Source organism: Anolis sagrei, chromosome 2, assembly GCF_037176765.1.
Source record: "Anolis sagrei isolate rAnoSag1 chromosome 2, rAnoSag1.mat, whole genome shotgun sequence".
NCBI lineage: Eukaryota > Metazoa > Chordata > Lepidosauria > Squamata > Dactyloidae > Anolis > Anolis sagrei.
The window spans coordinates 9,529,068-9,554,741 of NC_090022.1; the positions used below are offsets into that span (position 1 = coordinate 9,529,068).

General features: G+C 46.0%; 1 protein-coding gene across 1 annotated transcript; it reads right to left on the bottom strand.

Moving 5' to 3' along the window:
• Nucleotides 1–1,485: 1,485 nt before the first annotated feature.
• On the bottom strand, nucleotides 1,486–14,008 carry LOC132766010 (zinc finger protein 345-like). Its single transcript, XM_067465276.1, has 6 exons — nucleotides 13,875–14,008; nucleotides 9,308–9,804; nucleotides 8,826–8,952; nucleotides 7,898–7,968; nucleotides 6,105–6,231; nucleotides 1,486–3,509 (listed from the first exon to the last, which is right to left on the bottom strand). Exons 2-6 carry the CDS (start codon nucleotides 9,677–9,679, stop codon nucleotides 2,206–2,208), a joined length of 2,001 nt encoding a protein of 666 aa, XP_067321377.1. The 5' UTR covers nucleotides 9,680–9,804; nucleotides 13,875–14,008; the 3' UTR covers nucleotides 1,486–2,205.
• Between the last annotated feature and the right edge of the window lie 11,666 nt (nucleotides 14,009–25,674).

Genomic DNA, 25,674 nt, shown 5'->3' on the forward strand with positions numbered 1-25,674 from the left:
CGTCCCGCTGCGGAATCTAAGATCGTCTGGGGAGGGCCAGCTCTCGATCCCGTCATCTTCGCAAGCACGACTGGTGGAGACGAGAGACAGGGCCATCTCGGTGGTGGCCCCCTGCCTATGGAATACGCTTCCCAGTGAAATAAGGTTAGCTCCATCCCTCCTCTCTTTTAGGAAGAAGCTCAAAACATGGTTTTGGGACCAGGCTTTCAGGCAGCAGGTTTATAGAATCATAGAATCATAGAATCAAAGAGTTGGAAGAGACCTCATGGGCCATCCAGTCCAACCCCATTCTGCCAAGAAGCAGGAATATTGCATTCAAATCACCCCTGACAAATGGCCATCCAGCCTCTGCTTAAAAGCTTCCAAAGAAGGAGCCTCCACCACACTCCGGGGCAGAGAGTTCCACTGCTGAACGGCTCTCACAGGAAGTTCTTCCTCATGTTCAGATGGAATCTCCTCTCTTGTAGTTTGAAGTCATTGTTCCATTGCGTCCTAGTCTCCAGGGAAGCAGAAAACAAGCTTGCTCCCTCCTCCCTGTGGCTTCCTCTCACATATTTATACATGGCTATCATATCTCCTCTCAGCCTTCTCTTCTTCAGGCTAAACATGCCCAGTTCCCTAAGCCGCTCCTCATAGGTTTGATAGCAATTACAATGTTTTTGAGATTTGATAATGGACAGGCGTTGGACTGGGTCGCTGGTCGTTGAATCCAACTTGGATTTGGCTATATAATTTCCCTATTGCAATTCACGTTATTACTTTTGTCCCAGCTTTTTGGATGGTTTTTCTCCTCTATGAATTCTCTGGTGGCTCACAAGATAAGAACTCTAGGCAAAACATTGCCCACACTCCTAGCACTGGTACGGTTTCTCTCTTATATGGATGCTCTCGTGTCTCAGAAGTGATGACTTGCAAGAATACCTTATTTATTTATTTATTTATTTATTTATTTATTTTGTTTACTTCTACCCCGCCCTGCTCACCCCGAAGGGGACTCAGGGCGGCTTACAAAAAACAAGGCACAATTCGATGCCCGTGTCACACAACAGTAATAAAACAAAATAGCGTAAATTAGCAATCAAACCACAATTCTACATTACATCTATAAACTGATAAAACCAATAAGACAAATAAAAATCACCAATACAAACCAATTACTCCTTGTTGCCGGTCAGCGTTCGCTATCTCATAGTTCAAATTCCAATTCCACAATTGTCAGTCCTGTCAGTCCTATTCGTCTGGTTGTCCTTATCTAGTTAGTAGATTGCCCAAAGGCCTGGTCCCACAACTACGTCTTTACCTTCCTCCTGAAGGAGAGGAGGGATGTTGATGCCCTAATTTCCCCCGGGAGTGAGTTCCACAGGTGAGGGGCCACCACTGAGAAGGCCCTGCTCCTCGTCCCCACCAGCCCCACTTGGGATAGTGGTGGGGTCGAGAGCAGGGCCCCCCAGATGATCTCAAATTCCGGGGTGGGACATAGAGGGAGATATGTTTGGACAGATACACTGGACCGGAACCGTACAGGGTTTTGTAGGTCAAAACCAGCACCGTGAATTGTGCTCGGAACTGTACCGGCAGCCAGTGGAGCTGACACAGCAGGGGGGTGGTGTGCTCCCTGTATGATGCTCCGGTGAGCAGCCTGGCTGCCGCTCACTGGACCAGTTGAAGTTTCCGAACCGTCTTCAAGGGCAACCCCACGTAGAGAGCGTTGCAGTAGTCTATTTGGGATTTAACAAGAGCGTGGACCACTGTGGCCAGATCAGACTTCCCAAGGTACGGGCGCAACTGGTGCACAAGTTTTAATTGTGCAAAAGCTCTCCCGGCCACCGTTGAAACCTGGGGTTCCAGGCTCAGCGATGAGTCCAGGATCACTCCCAAGCTGCAAACCTGAGTCTTCAGGGGGAGTGTAACCCCATCCAGCACAGGCTGTAACCCTATACCCTGTTCGGCCTTAGGACTGACCAGTAGGACCTCTGTCTTGTCTGGATTCAATTTCAATTTGTTAGCTCTCATCCATATCCCACACACCTGGCATTTCTGTGGTCTCCCTCCTGTGTGGACTCTTTTGTGCCTCACCAAATTTGAACTGTGAGCAAAACATTTCCCACACTCCTGGCATTGGTATGGCTTCTCTCCTGTGTGGAGTCTTTTGTGCCTCACCAAGGCTGAACTGTAGGCAAAACATTTCCCACACTCCTAGCACTGTTATGGCTTCTCTCCTGTGTGGATTCTTTTGTGGCTCAACAAGGTTGAACTTTGAGTAAAACATTTCCCACACTCCTGGCATTGGTATGGCTTCTCTCCTGTATGTAGTCTTTGGTGGCTCACCAAGGCTGAACTGTAAGCAAAACATTTCCCACACTCCTGACATTGGTATGGCTTCTCTCCTGTGTGGAGTCTTTTGTGCCTCACCAAGTCTGAAATTTCAGAAAAACATTTCCTACATTCCTGGCATTTGTATGGCTTCTCTCCTGTGTGGTGTCTTTTGTGGCTCACCAAGGCTGAATTGTGAGTAAAACATTTCCCACACTCCTGGCATTTGCATGGCTTCTCTCCTGTGTGGATTCTTTTGTGGCTCATCAAGACTGAACTCTGAGTATAACATTTCCCACACTCCTGGCATTGGTATGGCTTCTCTCCTGTGTGGAGTCTTTTGTGCCTCACCAAGCCTGAACTGGCAGCAAAACATTTCCCACACTCCTGGCATTGAAATGGCTTCTCACCTGTGTGAAGCCTTTTATGCCTCACCAAGGCTGAGCTGTCAGCAAAACTTTTCACACACTCATGGCATTCGTATGGCTTCTCTCCTGTGTGAACTCGTTTATGCTTCACCAAGGTTGAACTGTAAGCAAAACATTTCCCACACTGCTGGCATTGGTATGGCTTCTCTCCTGTGTGGAGTCTTTTGTGCCTCACCAAGCCTGAACTGGCAGCAAAACATTTCCCACACTCCTGGCATTGGAATGGCTTCTCACCTGTGTGGAGCCTTTTATGCCTCACCAAGGCTGAGCTGTCAGCAAAACTTTTCACACACTCACAGCATTGGTATGGCTTCTCTCCTGTGTGGACTCGTTTATGTGTCACCAAGGCTGAACTGTAAGCAAAACATTTCCCACACTGCTGGCATTGGTATGGCTTCTCTCCTGTGTGAAATCTCTCATGTTTCTCCAAGTGTGAACTCTGGATAAAAGATTTCCCACACTCCTGGCTTATGATATCCTCAGTTCCTTCAAAGATTTCTTCTTGGCTCAGATGTGGCAATTTGTAATCAGCAACACATTTTGCTGATCCTTTCCATTTAAGATGTCTTTTCTCAGCATGGAGAGTCTTGTGAAGCACAAGTGCCATATAATGTCTAAAACATTGCCCGCATGCATTGCATAGGAAGGGCCTTTCTCTGGCAGAACCTCCATCTTCGCTGTGGGATTGCTGGTGTCTAGGAAGGCCCTCATTGTGCCCAGAATGCTGACTGTGTTTGGTGTATACATTGCTCTTCTTCCATTTATCTGCTGTGAAGAAGGACAGAAACAATAATTCCTCAGCATGAGTGATAAGGCTATAAAGATATAAATGCTGCCTTCTTCTCACCTCTTGTTCATTAACAATTGACACTGACTGCCTGAAGCCTCCAAGGGTGAGCTGAGTAACATATCTTCCACAGTATATATGTTCCTAATCCCAGCATGGTTTTTTTATTCTGTCTCCTTCTCCCATTTCTCTTAGAATCATAGAATCATAGAGTTGGAAGAGACCTCATGGGCCATCTAGTCCAACCCCATTCTGCCAAGAAGCAGGAATATTGCATTTAAATCACCCCTGACAGATGGCCATCCAGCCTATGTTTAAAAGCTTCCAAAGAAGGAGCCTCCACCACACTCGGGGGCAGAGAGTTCCACTGCTGAACGGCTCTCACAGTCAGGAAGTTTTTCCTCATGTTCAGATGGAATCTCCTCTCTTGTAGTTTGAAGACATTGTTCTGCATCCTAGTCTCCAGCGAAGCAGAAAACAAGCTTGCTCCCTCCTCCCTGTGGCTTCCTCTCACATATTTATACATGGCTATCATATCCCCTCTCAGCCTTCTCTTCTTCAGGCTAACATGCCCAGTTCCTTAAGCCGCTCCTCATGGGGCTTGTTCTCCAGAACCTTGATCATTTTAGTCGCCCTCATCTGGACACATTCCAGAGGACACCTTCCCATTCAAATCCTCGCCTCAAATCCTCGCAAATCCTCTAGCTAAAACTTTATCCTGCTACCACCCATTTCACAACAATTCCTTTCTTTTTCTCTCTCTCCCCCAATCTCCAGTTCTCTCTCCCCATGTGACTGTAAACAAAAAACCTTGAGCCCCAATCATTCACAAGCACAGAACATAGAACACATTATGTTGCAGATCATCATATTGCTAATGACTGAGGCAAGGGACAGTTTGTGTACTGGGAGAGGCAGCGTCCAAAGAGAGCCTGGCCTTCGGACATGCAGAGCTGGAAAGAAAAAAAAGGTGGAATATCACCTTGATGAAAATATGTATAGCTCTGTCTGCGTATCTAAAGCTAGGGGAAGTTAGGTTTTTTATGCTCCATTTTCCAGCCCCACTCTCCAGCCAATCAATTTCCTTGGAGCCCAAGTTACTGGGATGAAGCATGTCAGCAGACATCAAGAGCAAGTAAGCCTTTGCAAAACCACTCATTCCCATCATTTTCCAGACTCCTTTTGGCTTCAGGCACACAGTGGCTTTCCAAGCCTTCCAAGCAGAGGCGGCCCTAGGTAATTTTCAACGGTAAGCAAACAGTATTTTGGTGCCCCCCCCCCAACCAATCATTGATATATATTTTCTGTTTGTCGTGGGAGTTCTGTGTGCCATATTTGGTTCAATTCCATCATTGGTGGAGTTCAGAATGCTCTTTGATTGTAGGTGAACTATGCAGTAACTACACTTGCCGCACTTACTCCCTTGCCTGGCCCACTTTGGGTCCGGAGGCGTGCCTGAAGACCCCCAGCGTGTACACCAAAAGTGACCTCTTCTCCTGACTTTCTCCTCAGCCATTGGAACCAAGAGAGAGAGAGACAGAGGTGGAGATGCCCACCTTTCCTGAAGGTAGGCGCAAAAACAGAGGAGGGAGCGGAGGTGGGAGATACCTCCAGCCGGAGATGCTCTCTCTCTCTCTCTCTTTTGGCTCTGCTTGCGCACCCAGTGGCCAGGTGAAGCAGGAACGAGAGGGGCTAGGCAAGGCTCAAGGGCCCGGCCCCTTTGGGAAGAGGATCGTCCGGCAGTGAGGCAAGAGAGCCAAGGCTCCCCCTGGACTGCTAGGGCTGTTGTGAGCTGAGGGGCGCTCCTCAAGTGGCGGTCGAGGGGCATTTACAGAGGCGCCTCTGCGCCCCTGGCAAAAAAAAGTGTTCTGCGACCGCTTACTTCGCGTAATGGACGAGCCGCCCCTGCTTCCAAGGGTACATAGAATGCAAAAGCAGGGGGCTGGAAATGTGTGCCTGAAGTCAGGAGAGTATTACTGGGTTACTTTTTGAATTTTTGCTCTCCCCACCCCTACACCCCCTCCTCTGCCTCACATACATACTCACAGAGGGAGAAAGGGGGGGGGACTAGGGCGATCACTCTTGAGAGGTTTTCGAGGGGACCCTGGTGCTGCGAGGGAGCTTGGACCTGATTCCAGTTATGGAAGTCTTCCCACTGGAGTCCAAAATGGTATTAAGATGGCTGTTGCTTAGGCACCAAGTCAATATTACTCTTATGTCATATATTTCTAACATTTATTTATTTATTTACTTCTCACACTTCTACCCCACCCTTCTCAACCCCCGAGCGGGGACTCAGGGCGGCTTACAAAAGGCACAATTTGATGTCAACACAACAATAAGATAAAAATAAACATATATAAACAGTAATTAAAACAATTAAAACAATCAATTATACATCATAATCAATAAAAACCAATCTAGTGCTCAACGTTTGCCAGCTCAGAGTCCGTAAATTCATTCCACATTAGACCTGCCTTGAGAACTCTCAGTGATTGGGATGATTTAGGATCCTGCTCCCACCAGAGAGCTGCTGATTTCTGAAATAGAAATCCCCATCATTGTGGGTGCCTTACCAAGAGATTCCACAATCCCATGAATATCCTCCATGATCTGCAAGTGCAAGGCTTTCTGACCAGGATTCAGAAGAGCCCACTCCTCCAAAGAGAAATTGACAGCCACGTCCTCAAAGGCCATTGGGCCCTGGTGGAAAAAAAAATACATTTCCTTCTCACATAAGGGCTAACTAGAAAAATAGTTACAAGAAACTCTTTAAAACAGATTGACATTCCTGTTGGTTGTTTGAAAGGGAAAGGGCTAAGTCCTCTGTGCCATACTTTGAGCCTTATAGAGACGTCTGGTTGGTCACAGTCAGAAACAGTTCTTAATTGAGATGTAGAATCAGAAATAAAATCTGAACATGTTCCAGCTTTTATTATATTGCCCAGAATGGGACACAATGTTATTCCAGGTGAGGTCTCACCAAAGCAGAAAGAAGCTCACCATGACTTCCCTTAATGTAGACACTACATTCCTTTGGATGCAGGCCAAAATCCCATAGGCTTCTAAGTTGCTGCATCATATTGTTGGCTTGGTCAGATTAGCTTTGAGTTCTCCTCCAACATAACTCTGCCTTTTCCCTATCCCCTGTCAGCATTTCCCCATCTTCTCCTTGCCTCCTTGGTTTTTTTTTTTCTACTACTACCGTAGACAAAGAAAACCTTTTTATTGTTTTTTATGTCCCTAACAAGCCTGAGCTCGTTTTGTGCTTTAGCCTTGCAAACCTTTTTCCTACAGGAGTTGGTTATTCATTTGAATTCTTCTTTGGTGATTTCTCCCTGTTTCCACTTCTTGTGCATGTCTCTTTTGAGTCTTAGCACAGTTAGAAGTTCTTTGGACATCCATTCTGGCTTCTTTGCACTTGTCCTATTTTTTCTCTTTGTTGGCACTGTTTGCAATTGTGCCTTGAGTATTTCACTCCTGAAAAACTCCCATCCACCCGTAACTCCCTTGTCTTTTAGTATTGGCATCCACAGAATGCTGCTCAGTATTTCCTTCATTTTTTGGAAGTCAGCTCTCCTAAAGTCCAGAATGCAGGTTTGACTTGTCTTAGTTTCAGCCTTTCTTTGTATCACAAATTGCAAAAGCACATGATCACTTGCCCCTAAGGAGCCCCCGGTGGAGCAGTGGGTTAAACCCCTGTGCTGGCAGGACTGAAGGTCGCAGTTTCGAATCTGGGGAGAGGTGGATGAGCTCCCTCTATCAGCTCCAGCTGATAGATGAGCATGAGAGAAGCCTCCCACAAGGAGGGGACATGAGAGAAGCCTTCCACAAGGATGATAAAACATCAAATCATCCGGGTGTCCCCTGGGCAACGTCCTTGCAGACGGTCAATTCTCTCACACCAGAAGTGAGTTGCAGTTTCTAAGGTCGTTCCTGACATGACAAAAAAACAACAACAAAACAAAACCAAAAAAAACCCCTTGCCCATAAGGGGCTGCATTGAACAGGTCCTCCACATTTGTTAGGATGAGATTGAGAGTAGCCAATCCCCTTGTTGTCTCTTCTGGACCCTAAAACTGTCTGCAAGGCAAGCGAGGAATTTGTTGGACATTGTACTCTTGGCTGTGTTTGTTTTTCAGCAAATATCAGGATAGTTGAAATTGTCCATGACTACTATATCTCCTCTTTGTGCTTGTTTGGTCAACTGTTGGCAGAAGACTTCATTGAGTTTTTTATCCTGGCTCGGAGGTCTGTAGTAGACACCCACAACGAGAGCTTTTTGAGTCCTGGTTCCCTTGATTCTTATCCAGATGCTTCTCTGAAAGAGGTTATAGCCCTCAGTTCTCCCAGAAATCCTTATGCTTACCTGATTAAGTTCCACTCCTTCACAAAGGGGAAGAAACGACTCTTGATTTGCCAACAATACCATTCCAGCCCCTGAGAGAGAGAGCAAGGTGTGGAAAGCTGATCCCATAAACACATCTCAGAGGTTACAATCACAGTCCTGAAAAGAAACCTATGAGGAAATGACCCTATGAATACAGGAGAATTCTCCAGCCCAGGAATATGTCACATTTTGGAGTTTAGGACTTTTGATCTCAACCAGTGCTGTCAATAGGTTGGGCTGAAACGAGTCCTGGACTTGGTATTTCAATTAACTCAAGTTACTGTTGTTGTCTGTTTGTCTTCCTGCTCAGTTTCATGGCTGTTCTTAGCTTTGGATCCCACCTGGGAAGATACTGAAGGGCTGATTTTCCAGTCCCACCCAACAGTATGCAAATGTAGAAGTATTGCAAGAAAGAAAGCTGCAAATCACACTGAAACTACACATTTTGCAACCGAATGCCTACCTATCTACTCATCTTTTAAAAAAGATATTGTTATTGTTATTGTTATGCATTATATGAGTACATATTGTACATTTATTCCATACATGTCATTCATCTATGGCAACATTTACCCAACCTCTTTCTATTTCTCACTCTTCCTCCCTTCTATATTATCCACTCATTCATCTAACATATTTTAGTTCTGTTCACTCTTTTCTTTCCTCCCCCCACCTCATACCCATACCACTATTTCCATTATAACTTTCATAAGCTCCACTTTTCCTATCTCTGTACAATATTGACATTAGCCTCACCACTTTTTATCCATTCCATACCTATATCCTCATCTCAAGGCCAAACAATCCCGCATATGCACCTTCTCAAGCTCAAACCGATTGTGGATTCCCTGAAGGGGAATTTGCACTGGCATAAAACACCAAAATTCCCAGAAGGGTTCCCTCTTACCCTGCAAGGCTGCAGCCTTATCTTCTTCCTGCTTGAACTCTTTCTGCTGGAGGCTCTGGGTGGTGTCTGAGTGAGATTTCTCTGATGCAGGGACATCAGGCTGGACTTCAATGCGGTTATTTTGGGCCTGAACAAATACAGAGAATTTCAGAAATAGTATGGAGAAAGATTAGAAAGGGATTTTTTTTTCCAAATGTGCAGACACTGCATTCTGAAAGAGCCATATTCCACGTGCCATATTCTACTGCTAATCATATTCTACCGCTAATCACTTTCAATGTTATATCTGAACTGAGATGCAAGTGAGCTTACAGTGGATATAGAGATGAGAGCAGGAGGGGCAGAGCAGGTGGGAAAAGAGGCTGAGGGAGCATGGTCTGGCTTCTCCCTCACATTGGTCCCATCTTGGAAGAAAGGCAGGATGTATGTTTAATGTCTCGATCAGTCCCAAGGTGAGGAAACCCAAGAGGCAATGCTCTCACCTGTCCTTCCTGCTTCTCGTCCTCTGCCTGACTCAGGAGGAAGCCTTCCGCCAGGGCCACCGCCTGGGAAGAGGTCTCTGCCCCACACTCTCGGACCCAGCTCCCCATCTCTGGGGGCAGGATGCTCAGGAACTGCTCCAGGATCACCAGGTCCAGCATCTCCGCCTTGGTGTGTTGCTCTGGCTTCAGCCACTGGCGGCAGAGAGAGTGGAGGCGGCTGCAAACCTCTCTGGGTCCCTCGCCCTCTCGGAAGGAGGAATGCCTAAAGCGCTGGCACCATATGTGCGCATTCAGGAACGTCTGTGTAGTCCTTTCCCCGATTCCCCAAGAGTCCCTGTCTGCTTCACGTCCAGGTGAGTTGGGTCTCTCCATGTTGGAACCACTGATGGATGAAGAACCAAACTGTATCCAAAATGCCTTTCTTCCCTCTTCTTTCTGGGAAAGAAATCCCTCAACAGGCTCAACTCCAAAATGCTCAGGCAACAATCACATTTCCTCTGTGAAATAAGCGCAGAATTAGATCACAGGCTCCAGGAGGTTTTTTTTCTTGGAGAGTAAAAAGAACAAGCCCTTCATTTATTTCAGAGCCAGGTAATGCTGGGCCCTCCTTCCACTGGGGCCTCTGCTTCTCCGGCCTCCAGGCCCACCTGGCCTCCCATTGAGCTCCCATTCAGTCCCAACCCACACTGAATCCCCCCAGGATTCCTTCAGCTGATGCCTCATAATCCATAACCTTTCTTGTAAGAAAGAAACAAGGCTGTTAGGAAGGCTGTTAGGAATTGTGGGAGATGATCTAGATCTAGGGAAGTCATGCTTCCCCTCTATTCTGTTTTGGTTAGACCACACCTGGAATATTGTGTCCAATTCTGGGCACCACAATTCAAGAGAGATATTGACAAGCTGGAATGTGTCCAGAGGAGAGCGACTGAAATGATAAAAGGTCTGGAGAACAAGCCCTATGAGGAGCGGCTTAAGGAGATGGGCATGTTTAGCCTGAAGAAGAGAAGGCTGAGAGGGGATATGATAGCCATGTATAAATATGTGAGAGGAAGCCACAGGGAGGAGGGAGCAAGCTTGTTTTCTGCTTCCCTGGAGACGAGGACGCAATGGAACAATGGCTTCAAACTACAAGAGAGGAGATTCCATCTGAACATGAGGAAGAACTTCCTCACTGTGAGAGCCGTTCAGCAGTGGAACTCTCTGCCCCAGAGTGTGGTGGAAGCTCCTTCTTTGGAAGCTTTTAAACAGAGGCTGGATGGCCATCTCTCAGGGGTGATTTGGATGCAATATTCCTGCTTCTTGGCAGAATGGGGTTGGACTGGATGGCCCATGAGGTCTCTTCCAACTCTTTGATTCTATGATTCTATGACACGATTATCTGGATCCGTCACAATCTGGCTTCAGACCGGGTCATGGAACTGAGGCAGCCTTGGTCTCCCAAGATTTCTAGCAATTTGAAATATGAAAATCATGAAATATTTGAAAGACACTGGAAGCTGGCCTTAGCATACTTGATGGGAGATTTAAAGAAATAAAAACAAGAGGAATTTATTGAACTAGAAGCATAGAGGGTTAAACAAAATGTGCATAAACTCTGCAGGGATTAGAGATGGAAGCCAAGGTGGTGGGAAGCACTGGGGGTGGGTTGAGGGGTGTGACGATGTGTAACTTTTATTCTTATGGTTATGTGTTTAAACAGTAGTTAATAAATGGTAAGTATGTAGGATTATATTTTGTTAGAGATGGTGGCTGGTGGCTTGAGCTGAGTTTCCATAGCAACGGGGGCGGAGCCAACTGCCTCTTCACGGGGCAGCTGTTTGAAAGTGGCAGTCTGTAAGCTGGTGAGCTACAGGGAAGGACTGGTTTCTCTAGTGGGAGAAACAGGGAATTAATTTGTGACCAAAGGGGTTACAGGAAAGGACCTGGTAGTGATAAAGCTACAGGGGGTTATTGATTCTGGGTTAAGAATCAAGGTTTGGCTGGGAGCCAATTCTGTTGAATAGGCCTTTTGGCTTATTTGTTTTGTTGGGACAGTTGTCCAGGAAAAATACATCTGCTTATAGAAACCTTTGGAAGTCTGTGCCTGAGGTTACTCATGAAACCTTACTAATGTAACCAGTCAAGATCCGTGCCTCTTGTGAAGAAACTATCAAATCTGTTATACCTTGCTTGTTCCAATAACATTGTTACTGTTCTCCTCAAGCCTTGCCTGATACAGTTTCTCCTAAGTCGAACAGCCTGCATAAGTAGGAAAACCAAACCAGGCACAGTAAATGCTACGCTATCAAATAAATAAATACTTCTGTAACTAATAGTCCCTTTATAAACCAACTCTTAAACTGATATTGATCATTGGCCGGCTTTCCTCACACATTTGGTGGCAGTAGTTTTATCCTCCTTTACAAGGGGTAACTACTGTGGGTGGCGGGTGGTATGTGTATGTGTATATGTCTCCAATGTATATGGTTGGTGTATTACCTTTTAAATTTTTTCTCAAAAAAAAACCTTACCCTAACCCTTACCCTAAGTGTCCCCTCCTTTCTATCCTTCCTTCGCTCTCCCCACTCTCACTCCGGCCCCTCTCTTCCCTTATTCACATCTTATTTATTTACAGTATTTATATTCATAGAATCAAAGAGTTGGAAGAGACCTCCTGGGCCATCCAGTCCAACCCCATTCTGCCAAGAAGCAGGAATATTGCATTCAAATCACCCCTGACAGATGGCCATCCAGCCGCTGTTTCAAAGCTTCCAAAGAAGGAGCCTCCACCACACTCCGGGGCAGAGAGTTCCACTGCTGAATGGCTCTCATGATCAGGAAGTTCTTCCTCATGTTCAGATGGAATCTCCTCTCTTGTAGTTTGAAGCCATTGTTTCCCGTCCTAGTCTCCAGGGAAGCAGGAAAGAAGTTTGCTCCCTCCTCCCTGTGGCTTCCTCTCACATATTTATGCATGCCTATCATGTCTCCTCTCAGCCTTCTCTTTTTCAGGCTAAACATGCCCAGCTCCTTAACCTGCTCCTCATAGGGCTTGTTCTCCAGACCCTTGATCATTTTAGTCGCCCTCCTCTGGACACATTCCAGCTTGTCAATATCTCTCTTGAATTGTGGTACCCAGAATTGGACACAATATTCCGCCCTTCTCACCCCACAGGGGATTCAGGGCAGATTACAATGTACATATACATGCCAAACATTCAGTGCCATAGACACAGAACACATATAGATAGACAGTCAGAAACTATTTAACATTCCAACTTTTTCTGGCGACCAGGGGAGCTGTCGCTTCACTGTCCATCTGCGACGCTGATGAAGTACTTTCTCATTCCCCGCATGCTCGCTGATCTTCATGGTCTCGTAAATGAGTTAAATTAGCCTCCCCACAAAGTGGTACCTAAATTTCCTATTTGACAGACGCAACTGTCTTTCGGGCTGCAAAGGTCTACAACAAGCTACACAAATTTGGTCGGAAGCTCACTCTGACTCGGGCTGGCTTCGAACGCATGATCTTATGGTCAGTAGTGATCTTAATGCAGCTGAATCCCAGCCAGCTGTGCCACAGTCCGGACACAGCTGTCATACTATCACCACACCAACCCCCAGAGTCGGACACGACTGGACTTAATGCTTTGAATGCAATATTCCTGCTTCTTGGCAGGGCGTTGGACTGGATGGCCCATGAGGTCTCTTCCAACTCTAGGATTCTATGATTCAAGGGAAAACCTAACTTTACCTTACACACACACACACGCACAGCAAGTGTGTCCGAAGGCTAACCTAGGATCACAGAATCATAGAATCCTAGAGTTGGAAGACACCTCGTGGACCATCCAGTCCAACCCCATTCTACCAAGAAGCAGGAAAATCGCATTCAGAGCACCCCTAACAGATGGCCATCCAGCCTCTGTTTAAGAGCCTCCAAAGAGGAAGCCTCCACCACTCTCCGGGGCAGAGAGTTCCACTGCTGAACGGTTCTCACAGTCATAGAATCATAGAATCAAAGAGTTGGAAGAGACCTCATGGGCCATCCAGTCCAACCCCATTCTGCCAAGAAGGAGGAATATTGCATTCAAATCACCCTTGACAGATGGCCATCCAGCCTCTGTTTAAAAGCCTCCAAAGATGAAGCCTCCACCACTCTCCGGGGCAGAGAGTTCCACTGCTGAACGGTTCTCACAGTCATAGAATCATAGAATCAAAGAGTTGGAAGAGACCTCCTGGGCCATCCAGTCCAACCCCATTCTGCCAAGAAGCAGGAATATTGCATTCAAATCACCCCTGACAGATGGCCATCCTGCCTCTGTTTAAAGGCTGGATGGCCATCTGTCAGGGGTGATTTGAATGCAATATTCCTTCTTCTTGGCAGAATGGGGTTGGACTGGATGGCCCATGAGGTCTCTTCCAACTCAGGAAGTTCTTCCTTATGTTCAGGTGGGATCTCCTTTCTTGTAGTTTGAAGCCATTGTTCCATGAGTGAATGAGGACTGGGCTCACTCCAACCCTGCCTCCAGGTGTTTTGGGCTTCAGCCCCTCTTTGGCCCTTTGGAGAAGGTCTGGGAAGAAGACTCACCAGAAGGAGAAAGAGAAGAAGAAGGAAAAGACTGCAAGGAGATGGAGGAAGAGAAGTAACACCTTGCAAGGAGGGGGAGAAGCAGGAAGAGACCAAAAGGGGGAGGCTCCCCTCTTCTCTCCCAGCTGGGCAAGGAAGGGTTAAGGGGAGAGAGTTTGCTTCCTAGAGGGACAGGAAAGGCAGGTCTAAGGAGGCCCACTTCCTTCCTGCCTCTCTGGGAACCACACTCCCTCCCCTTAACCCTTCCTTGCCCAGCATTACCCTGGAAGGAGGGGAAAGAGCATCTCTCCAAAGCCCTGGAACCAGAGGACTGAAGATGTCTTAAGGACATTCAGGAACTCAAGCTGTTCTTGGACACCACACAGCACACTCTCCTAGACACGCAACCCACGTCACACCAACATTATGGGGAGTTTCAGGAGGAAACCACCTCAGATGTGGACAGCCCTCAGGCTTGGAGGAATGCCACCCTTAGAAGGAGACATAGAATCAAAGAGTTGGAAGAGACCTCATGGGCCATCCAGTCCAACCCCATTCTGCCAAGAAACAGGAATATTGCATTCAAATCACCCCTGACAGATGGCCATCCAGCCTCTGCTTAAAAGCTTCCAAAGAAGGAGCCTCCACCACACTCCGGGGCAGAGAGTTCCACTGCTGAACGGCTCTCACAAGTCAGGAAGTTCTTCCTCATGTTCAGATGGAATCTCCTCTCTTGTAGTTTGAAGCCATTGTTCCGCGTCCTAGTCTCCAAGGAAGCAGAAAACAAGCTTGCTCCCTCCTCCCTGTGGCTTCCTCTCACATATTTATACATGGCTATCATATCTCCTCTCAGCTTTCCCTTCTTCAGGCTAAACATGCCCAGCTCCTTAAGCCGCTCCTCATAGGGCTTGTTCTCCAGACCCTTGATCATTTTAGTCGCCCTCCTCTGGACACATTCCAGCTTGTCAATATCTCTCTTGAATTGTGGTGCCCAGAATTGAACACAATATTCCAGGTAAAGTGGACCAGGAAGCCGCCTCAGAATACTACTTCTCAGCTGCAGTTACACAACAGATTCCAAATTCTCACACAACTAACACCTGACCAGGAAATGCAACATCTTGGGGAAGACCAGAATGGCTTATCCTTGATCAGTGGGTGTGGGATAGCCCGGACAGGGACAACGTTTCACAACTTTCGCACTTACACAATCATGCAGATGTTCCATCCCCAATCATAGACCGTAGTTAAAAAGTATTAACTACAGACAACGGATTTAAGTTCAACTCAACGCAAGAACATACAGCATTGATACTTTTTTGAGTTACTGAACCAAACGCATATAATATTGTTTTGTGAATGCTATGATTTGGAACTGTATAGTAAATTTCACCAGTCACATTACTGGCTGAACCGATTTATTTTTCTTTCTGTGTACAAGTGGGCTATTGTGTTGTATGTTGTAACTCAGTGAGGGGCAGATTTTCATCCACTTTGTTAGAATGATAAATAAAACCAAAATAGAGCCCAAAATACAATGGATATTACTGAAGTTTTGATGGCGCACTTGATATCCAACTTATGCCTTTGCTCCTCAGTCCATTTGATGTGTCCAGAGGAGGGCAACTAAAATGATCAAGAGTCTGGAGAACAAGCCCTATGAGGAGCGGCTTAAAGAGCTGGGCATGTTTAGCTTGAAGAAGAGAAGGCTGAGAGGAGATATGATAGCCATGTATAAATATGTGAGAGGAAGCCACAGGGAGGAGGGAGCAAGCTTGTTTTCTGCTTCCTTGGAGACTAGGACGCGGAACAATGGCTTCAAACTACAAGAGAGGAGATTCCATCTGAACATTAGGAAGAACTTCCTGACTGTGAGAGCCGTTCAGCAGTGGAACTCTCTGCCCCGGAGTGTGGTGGAGGCTCCTTCTTTGGAAGCTTTTAAACAGAGGTTGGATGGCCATCTGTCAGGGGTGATTTGAATGCAATATTCCTGCTTCTTGGCAGAATGGGGTTGGACTGGATGGCCCATGAGGTCTCTTCCAACTCTTTGAGTCTATGATTCTATGACTTTGGCCCTTGTGGGCCCTGGGAGTGTAGGAAGCGAAGACGAAGACAAAGGCGTTATGGGGCAGGCAGTAAGGCTCATGCATGTTCCCGCTGCCTCTCCTGTGTGAATGCCTCTGCCCGCCCACACTTTACCATATTACACAAATGTAATGCGCACCTCAATTTTGGCACGGTCACTTAGCTAAAAAGGGTGCGCCTCAGATTTGCATAAATATGGTAATCTCTTTACTGGTAATTAGATTTTCTCAAGCAATGGTTAATTCTAAAAATATATGTGCCAGGAGCAAGGAAGCAGACAAAAATGCTAGCCAGAGATACAATTTGCCCCTCAAAAGAAGCACTGAGTTCAATTCTGGAATCCCAGCTGAAAGAAAACACCCACAAACTGGGAATTAGCAACCAAGGTGGTAAAGGAGCTGGGAACTAAGCCCAGAGGAACAACTGATGGAATTACATATGGTTTATTTTTAAAATAAATGACATGACAATTGTATTTAACTCTCTGAAGGATTGTCACAGGGAGGTTGCTTTCCGCTCCTCCAGAGAAGAGAACCCCAGGTTAGGAATTCAGAGGGCAAGAAAGTGAACTCTACCAAATCGTAGGCAGAACTTCTCAAATGGTCCTGTTTGAAATCGGATGTTTACCCACAAGGGATTAAACAGAGGAAAGCCACTCCAGTCCCATGGTGATGCCCGTGACCAGAGAAGCAAAAGAGTTCTCCAAAACAGTAACAAGTCAAACAAAGCAAAAACAAACAAACAAACAAACAACAACCCTGAAAAGACTTTGAAAACAAGAAGATAATTGTCTTCGTCCAAAGTCAAGCCAAGTGCTAGCTAAAGTCAAAGGAATAGCACGTGCTCATCAGGAAATGTTGAATGCATACTCTACTCTACAGCACCAGAAGGTCTAGTACCTGCAATTTCCCTATTGCAATTCATGTTATTACTTTTGTCCCAGCTCTTTGGATGGTTTTTCTCCTCTATGAATTTTCTGGTGGCTCACAAGGTATGAACTCCGGGCAAAATGTTTCCTACACTCCTGGCATTGGTATGGCCTCTCTCCTGTGTGGAGTCTTTTGTGGCTTATCAAGTCTGAACGAAACAAAACATTTCCCTCACTCCTGGCATTTGTATAGCTTCTCTCCTGTGTGGATCCTTTTGTGGCTCACCAACGTTGAACTCCGAGTAAAACATTTCCCACACTCCTGGCATTGGTATGGCTCCTCTCCTGTGTGGAGTCTTTTGTGGGTCACCAAGCTTGAACTGTAACTAAAACATTTCCCACACTCCTGGCATTGGTATGGCCTCTCTCCTGTGTGGATCCTTTTGTGGCTCACCAAGATTGAACTCCGAGTAAAACATTCCCCACACTCCTGGCATTGGTATGGCTTCTCTCCTGTGTGGAGTCTTTTGTGGCTCACCAAGCTTGAACTGTAACTAAAACATTTCCCACACTCCTGGCATTGGTATGGTTTCTCTCCTGTGTGGACTCTTTTATGCTTCACCAAGGCTGAACTGTCAGCAAAACATTTCCCACACTGCTGGCACTGGTATGGATTCTCTCCTGCGTAGAGTCTTTTGTGCCTCACCAAGTGTGAACTGTAACTAAAACATTTCCCACACTCCTGGCATTGGTATGGCTTCTCTCCTGTGTGGAATCTTTTGTGGTTCACCAAGTGTGAACTGTAACCAAAACATTTCCCACACTCTTGGCATTGGTATGGTTTCTCTCCTGTGTGGACTCTTTTATGCTTCACCAAGGCTGAACTGTCAGCAAAACATTTCCCACACTGCTGGCATTGGTATGAATTCTCTCCTGTGGGAAATCTCCCATGTTTCTCCAAGTGTGAACTCTGGATAATAGATTCCACACACTCCTGTTTTATGCAATCTTCAGTTTCTTCAAATATTTCTTCTTGGCTGAGATGTAGCAATTTGTAATCAGCAACACATTTTGCTGATACTTTCCATTTAAGATGCCTTTTCTCAGCATGGAGAGTCTTGTGAAGCACAAGTCCCATATAATGTCTAAAACACTGTCCACATGTATTGCATAGGAAGGGCCTTTCTCTGGCAGGAGCTCCGTCTTCAATGTAGCTTTGCTGGTGTCCAGGAAGGCCCTCATTGTGCCCGGGATGCTTACTGCGTTTGGTGTAGACATTGCTCTTCTTCCATTTATCTGCTGTGAAGAAGAAGGACAGAAACAATCATTCCTCAGCATGAGTGATAAAGAGTCTAAAGATATAAATGCTGCCTTTTTCTCACCCCTTGTTCATTAACAATTGACATTGTTTGACTGCCTGGACCCTCTAAAGGTGAGCTGAGTAACCTGTTGCATCCTCTCACCCAACCTATTTAACTTGTATGCAGAACACATCATGCGATGTGCGGGGCTTGAGGAATGCAAGGCTGGGGTGAAAATTGCTGGAAGAAACATTAACAACCTCAGATATGCAGATGACACCACTTTGATGGCCGAAAGCAAGGAGGAGCTGAGGAGCCTTCTAATCAAGGTGAAAGAAGAAAGCGCAAAAGCCGGGTTGCAGCTAAACATAAAAAAACCCAAGATTATGGAAACAAGAATGATTGACAACTGGGAAATAGAGGGAGAAAATGTGGAGGCCGTGACAGACTTTGTATTTCTAGGTGCAAAGATGACTGCAGACGCAGACTGTGGCCAGGAAATCAGAAGACGCTTCCTTCTTGGGAGGAGAGCAATGTCCAATCTCGACAAAATAGTAAAGAGTAGAGACATCACACTGGCAACAAAGATCCATTGCCTAGTCAAAGCCATGGTATTCCCTGTAGTCACCTACGGATGTGAGAGCTGGACCTTAGGGAAGGCTGAGCGAAGGAAGATCGATGCTTTTGAACTGTGGTGCTGGAAGAAAGTGCTGAGAGTGCCTTGGACTGCGAGAAGATCCAACCAGTCCATCCTCCAGGAAATAAAGCCTGACTGCTCACTGGAGGGAAGGATACTAGAGACAAAGCTGAAGTACTTTGGCCACATCATGAGGAGACAGCAAAGCTTAGAGAAGACAATTATGCTGGGGAAAGTGGAAGGTGAAAGGAAGAGCGGCTGACCAAGGGCAAGATGGATGGATGGCATCCTTGAAGTGACTGGACTGACCTTGAAGGAGCTGGGGGTGGTGATGGCCGACAGGGAGCTCTGGCGTGGGCTGGTCCATGAGGTCACTAAGAGTCGGAGACGACTGAACGAATGAACAACAAATGCCTGTTGCTCAGCCCAGCATGTTTTTTTTATTCTGACTCCTCCTCCCTTTTCCCTTCACATTCAAATCGTTGCCTTTTTTTCTAGCTAAAATTGTATCCTGTTACCACCCATTCAACAATCATTCCTTTATTTTTCTTTCTCTCTCCCCACGTGACTGTAAACGAAAAAACGAAAAACAAAAACCCTGAGCCTCAACCATTCCCAACCACAGAACATAGAACACATTATAGAATCCAAGAGCTGGAAGAGACCTCATGGGCCATCCAGTCCAACCCCATTCTGCCAAGAAGCAGGAATATTGCATTCAAATCACCCCTGACAGATGGCCATCCAGCCTCTGTTTGAAAGCTTCCAAAGAAGGAGCCTCTACCACACTCCGGGGCAGAGAGTTCCACTGCTGAACGGCTCTCACAGTCAGGAAGTTCTTCCTCGTGTTCAGATGGAATCTCCTTTCTTGTAGTTTGAGTTTAATTATGTTGCCAATCACCATCTTGCCAATGACTGAGGCAAGGGACAGTTTGTGTGCTGGGAGAAGCAGCGTCCAAAGAGAGCCCGGCCTTTAGACATGCAGAGCAGGGAAGAAAAACAAAATGGAATATCTCCCTGATGAAAATATGTATTGCTCTGTCTCCATATCTAAAGCCAGGGGAAGTTTTTTAATGCTCTATTCTCCAATAAAGTTCCTTTGAGCCCCAGAAGAAGCATGTCAGCAGACATCAAGAGCAAGTTTGCTTTTGCCAAACCACTCTTTCCCATCATTTTCCATCCAGTGTTCCCTCACTTATTGCGGGGGTTACGTTCCAGGACCTCCCGTAATAAGTGAAAAACCGCAAAGTAGGGACGCTCTATTTATTTTAATATTTATACCTTATTTTAGTAGGTATACACTATTTTAAGTCTTTATAAACTTAAAATAAAGTGAAGGATAGGAAGGGAGGAAGGGAGGAAGGAAGGAAGGAAGGCAGGAAGGAAGGAAGGAAGGAAGGAAGGAAGGAAAGGCCCTTCAAGGTTGGAGGGAGGGAGGCAGGGAGGACTGAGGAGGGAAAGCGCCTCGGAGAGCGGTGGCGGCAAAAACTCACAAAACAGTGAAAATACCATGACATATATTTTAAATTAATATTTTTTAAAAATCTGCGGAACAGCAAATCCATTAAAAGCAAACCGCAAGGGAACACTGTATGCAGTGGCTTTCCAAGCCGTCCAAGGGTACACAGGATGCAAAAGCAGGTGGCTGAAAAGGTGTGCCTGAAGTCAGGAGAGGTTTGCTGGGTTACTTATTGAATATTTGCTCCCCCATCCTTTTCCCTTCCCCTGCCTCTTCCTCACACACACACTCACAGAGATAGATAAAGAGAGACTGATTTGGGGAGATCACTCTTGAAATGTATTCGAGGGGGCCCTGGTGCTGCGAGGGAGCTTGGACTTGACTTCCCTCTGGAGTCCAAAATGGTGCTAAAATGGCTGTTGCTCAGGCACCAAGTCAATATCACCCTTATGTTATACATTTCTAACATAAGCCCTGCCTTGAGAACTGCCAGAGATTAAGATGATTTGGGATCCTGCTCCCACCAGGGAGCTGCTGATTGGGATGCTGCATTTCTCCCCCACGAGTGAGGGAGCCTTACCAAGAGAGTCCACAATCCCATGAATCTCCCCCATGATCTGCACGTGCAAGGCTTTCTGACCAGGATTCAGGAGAGCCCACTCCTCCACGGAGAAATGCACAGCCACGTCCTCAAAGGCGATTGGGCCCTGGTGGGAAAAGAAAGCATTTCCTTCTCACATCAGGGCCATCAAGAGAAATAATTACAAGACACTCGTTAAAACAGATTTATATTCCTGTTGGATGTTTGAAAGGGAAAGGACTAAGACCTACCGTGCCATAGTTTGAGTCTTGTAGAAACATCTGGCTGGTCACAGTTAAGAACCATTTCGTAATTGATATGTAAAATCAGAAATGGAATCTGGACATGTTCCAGTTTTTATTGTGTTGCCCAGAATCGGACACAGTGTTATTCCAGGTGAAGTCTAACCAAAGCAGAAAGAAGCTCACTGTGACTTCCCTTAATGTAGACACGACATTTCTGGGGATGCACCCAAAATCACATAAGCTTTTAAGCTGCTGCATCACATTGTTGGCTAGGTCAGATTTGCTTTGAGATCTCCACCAACATTGCTTGAGTCTCCATCTCACTTGCTTCATCTCCGCCAAGTCCTTGCAAAACCAAGGGGCTGCTTTGGCTCTGCTCCATGAGAGGGGACCTTCAGGAATGATTGTGTCCACCACCCCAGCCAATTCTCCATTCCAGAGGTGAGCCAAGGTTTCAACAGAATCGCCTGTCAAGGTGACAGGAAAGTCCCCAAGAGCTCTCAGGAGTTCATCCGGATGCATAAGCCTCCTGGGACGGACCGTCTTAGTCGGTCTCCCACCCTTGCAGAGGTTTGGAGACCCAGCGAGTCTAAACCTGGCCAGGTAGTGGTCAGTCCATGACAACAGAATAGTGGCCAGTTCCTCCACACCACCATCACCACAATCCCATCCTGCACAGCATGGGTAGAGTAAGACACCACCTAGGACAGACCCATGGTTGTCATGTAGGCCATGAAGTCCTGAGCCACTCCTGACAGGGCAGTCCCATCTTGGATGTTGAAGTCTCCTAGCACTATTAGCCACTGAGACCAAGGCCAACCTCGAGAGCAACCTGGCTAGCTCAGGAAGGAAGACTGTTGAGCAAACCAGGCTGGATTCTGGAAAAGATTGTTAAGGAAGTGGTCTTCAAACACTTAGAAACGAATGCGGTCGTAGCTAATAATCAACATGGATTTCTCAAACACAAGTCATGCCAGACTCGTCTGATCTTTTTTTCCGATGGAGTTACAAGCTGGGTAGATGCGAGGAATGCTGTGGATGTAGCGTATCTGGGCGTCAGTAAGGCCTTACTTAGACATGGTCCCCCATGACCTTCTGGCAAACAAACTAGTCCAATGTGGGCTAGACAAAACTATGGTTAGGTGGATCTGTAATTGGTTAAGCGAACGAACCCAGAGGGTGATTCTCCCCAATGCTTCCTCTTCATCCGGGAAAGAAGTGACGAGTGGAGTGCCAACAGCAAGGTCCCGCTAAACATCAACATCTAATCTCAACAGATTACAGAGATAATGGACCAAAATAACCAAACGAAGTTCAACAGGGACAAATGCAAGATACTCCACTTAGGCAGAGAAAAGGAAATGCAAAGAGACAGAATGGGGGACGATGCCTGGCTCGAGAGCAGTACGTGTGAAAAAGATCTTAGTTGTCCTCGTGGACAACAAGTTAAACATGAGCCAGCAATGTGATGGGGCAGCAAAAAAAAAAGCCAATGGGATTTTGGCCTCCATATATATATATGAGTATAGTGTCTAGATCCAGGGAAATCATGCTACTCCTTTATTCTGCCTTGGTCAGACCACACCTGGAATACTGTGTCCAGTTCTGGACACCACAATTGGAGGGAGATGTTGACAAGTTGGAATGTGTCCAGAGGAAGGCGACTAAAATGATCAAGGGTCTGAAGAACAAGCCCTATGAAGAGTGGCTTCAAGAGCTGGGCATGTCTAGCCTGAAGAAGAGAAGGATGAGAAGAGACATGATGGTCATGTATAAATATGTGAGGAGAAGTCATAGGGAGGAGGGAGCAAGCTTGTGTTCTGCTTCCTTGGAGACTAGGAGACGGAACAATGGCTTTAAACTACAAGAGAGGAGATTCCACCTGAACATTAGGAAGAACTTCCTGACTGTGAGAGCTGTTCAGCAGTGGAACTCTATGCCCCGGAGTGTGGTGGAGGCTCCTTCTTTCGAGGCTTTTAAACAGAGGCTGGATGACCATCTGTCAGGGGTGCTTTCAATGCAATTTTCCTGCTTCTTGGCAGAATGGGACTGGATGGCCCATGAGGTCTCTTCCAACTCTATGATTCTACGTCTTGAATTCGTTTAGAGTGGCCAGGTATTCCTGGATGACTTCTTTCCCTATTTGGGGTTGGATTTCCTCTAATCCTTCATCCACTTCATGTTGCTGAGGTTGAAGATGGCTTTCTTTTTGTGAGAAAACGAGGCAAAGATGGCATTAAGTAGTTCTGCCTTTTCCCTATCCCGTCAGCATTGCTCCATCTCCTCCTTGAAGATGCCTTATCACCTCCATATTTTTACTTTTTCTACTGCCGTCGACAAAGAAGACTTTTTTAATTGTTTTTAATGTCCCTGGCAAGCTTGAGCTCGTTTTGCACTTTAGCCTTGCAAACCTTTTCCCTACAGGAGTTGGCTATTCTTCTTTGGTGATTTCTCCCTTTTTCCACTTCTTATGCATGTCTCTTTTGAGTCTTAACACTGTTAGAACTTCTTTGGACCTCCATTCTGGCCTCTTTGTACTTGTCCTATTTTTTCTCTTTGTTGGCACTGTTAGCAATTGTGCTTTGAGTATTTCACTCTTGAAAAACTCCCATCCACCCATAACTCCCTTGTCTTTTACTATGGCATCCACAGAATGCTGCTCAGTATTTCCTTCATTTTTTTGGAAGTCAGCTCTGCTAAAGTCCAGAATGCGAGTTTGACTTGTCTTAGTTTTGGCCTCCCTTCATATCACAAATTGCAGGAGCACATGGTCACTTGCACCTAAGGATCCAACCACTTCGACTGCATTGAACAGGTCCTCCACATTTGTTAGGATGAGATCGAGAGTAGCCAATCCCCTTGTTGCCTCTTCTGGACCCTAAAACTGTCTGCAAGGCAAGTGTGGAATTTGTTAGACTTTGTACTCTAGGCCGTGTTTGTTTTCCAGCAAATATTGGGATAGTTGAAATTGCCCGGGACTACTATATCTCCTCTTTGTGCCTGTTTGGTCAACTGTTGGCAGAAGACTTCACCCAGTTTTTTATCCTGGCTCGGAGGTCTGTAGTAGACACCCACAACGAGAGCTTTTGAGTCCCAGTTCCCTTGATTCTTATCCAGATGCTTCTGTGAAAGAAGTTATAGCCCTCGATTCTCCCAGAAATCCTTCTGCTTACCTGATTCAGTTTCATTCCTTCACAAAGGGGAAGAAACGACTCTGGGTTTGCCAACAACATCATTCCAGCCCCTGGGAGAGAGAGAGAGAGAGAGAGAGAGAGAGAGCAAGGGGTGGAAAGCTGATCACTCAAACACGTCTCAGAGGTTATAATCACAGTGCTATAAAGAAACCTATGAAGCAGGGGTCAGGAACCTTCGGCCCTCCAGGTGTGGTGGACTTCAACTCCCACAATTCCTTGAGGCTCGGTAAGCCTTTGGGGCGAATGCCGAGCCTCAAGGAATTGTGGGAGTTGAAGTCCACCACACCTGGAGGGCCGAAGGTTCCCCATGCCTGCTATGAAGAATTGACCCTATGGTCTCCAGCCCAGGAATATGTCACATTTTGGAGTATAGGACTTTTGATCTCAACCAGAGCTGTGAATAGGCTGGGCTGAAACGAGTCCTGGGCTTGATATTTCGATTGATTCGTGTTGCTGTTGTTGTCTGTCTTCCAGCTCAGTTTCATGGCTGTTCTTAGCTTTGGATCCCACCTGGGAAGTTATTGAAGGAATGATTTTTCAGTCCCACCCAACAGAATGCAAATGTAGAAGTAATGGCAGAAAGAAAACTGCAAATCACGCTGAAATTACACCAAATGCCTACCTATATTATTATTATGCATTCTATGAGTAGATTTTGTACATTTATTCCATACACGTCACTCATCTCTGACAATGCTTCCCCAACCTCTTCCTATTTCTCACTCTTCCTCCCTTCTATATTATCCACTCACTCATCTAACATATCTTAGTTCTGTTCACAGCGACAAAAACAACTCCAACCCCAAAAAGGCTGTTAGGAAGGCTGATAGGAATTATGGGAGATGACGCTGATTATGGATGTTTGTGCAGGCGTTTGAGTAATTCAGTGCAATTTTGGTAATTTGAACATAGGAATGGAACAATGGACGACGAATTTGGATTACGCTTGGATGATGAGGCGATTAGGGAGGAGATTGTGATATCTGTGTATTGATGATTGCTTATTAGTGATTAAGGGAAATGCGTAATTTAACTGTTACTGTATATTAATTACTGTTGTTTTTATTGTCTTTGCTGTTTGGAAACCGCTGTGAGTCGCCCTCGGGCTTGAGATACAGCGCTATACAAGAATAGTAAATAAATAGTAAATAAATTATCTGGATCCGTTGCAGTCTGGCTTCAGACCGGGTCATGGAACTGAGGCAGCCTTGGTCTCCCAAGATTTCTAGCAATTTGAAATATGAAAATCATGAAATATTTGAAAGACGCTGGAAGCTGGCCTTAGCATACTTGACGGGAGGTTTAAAGAAATAAAAACAAGAGGAATTTATTGAGCTAGAAGCATAGAGGGTTAAACAAAATGTGCATAAACTCTATGGAGAGCAGTGACGGAAGCCAAAGTGGTGGGTAGCACTGGGGGTGGGTTGAGGGGTAACTCTACTGTGGGTGGCG

What these genes read in the sequence shown, in the direction of transcription:
- LOC132766010 (XM_067465276.1), bottom strand. Translation starts at nt 9,679, where the DNA reads ATGGAGAGACCCAACTCACCTGGACGTGAAGCAGACAGGGACTCTTGG. An exon ending in AAGGAGTGGAACTTAATCAG is followed by an intron (nt 6,232 to 7,897) that starts GTAAGCATAAGG and finishes TTTTTCCACCAG; the next exon opens with GGCCCAATGGCCTTTGAGGA. An exon ending in TGGGATTGTGGAATCTCTTG is followed by an intron (nt 3,510 to 6,104) that starts GTAAGGCACCCA and finishes CCTTCTTCACAG; the next exon opens with CAGATAAATGGAAGAAGAGC.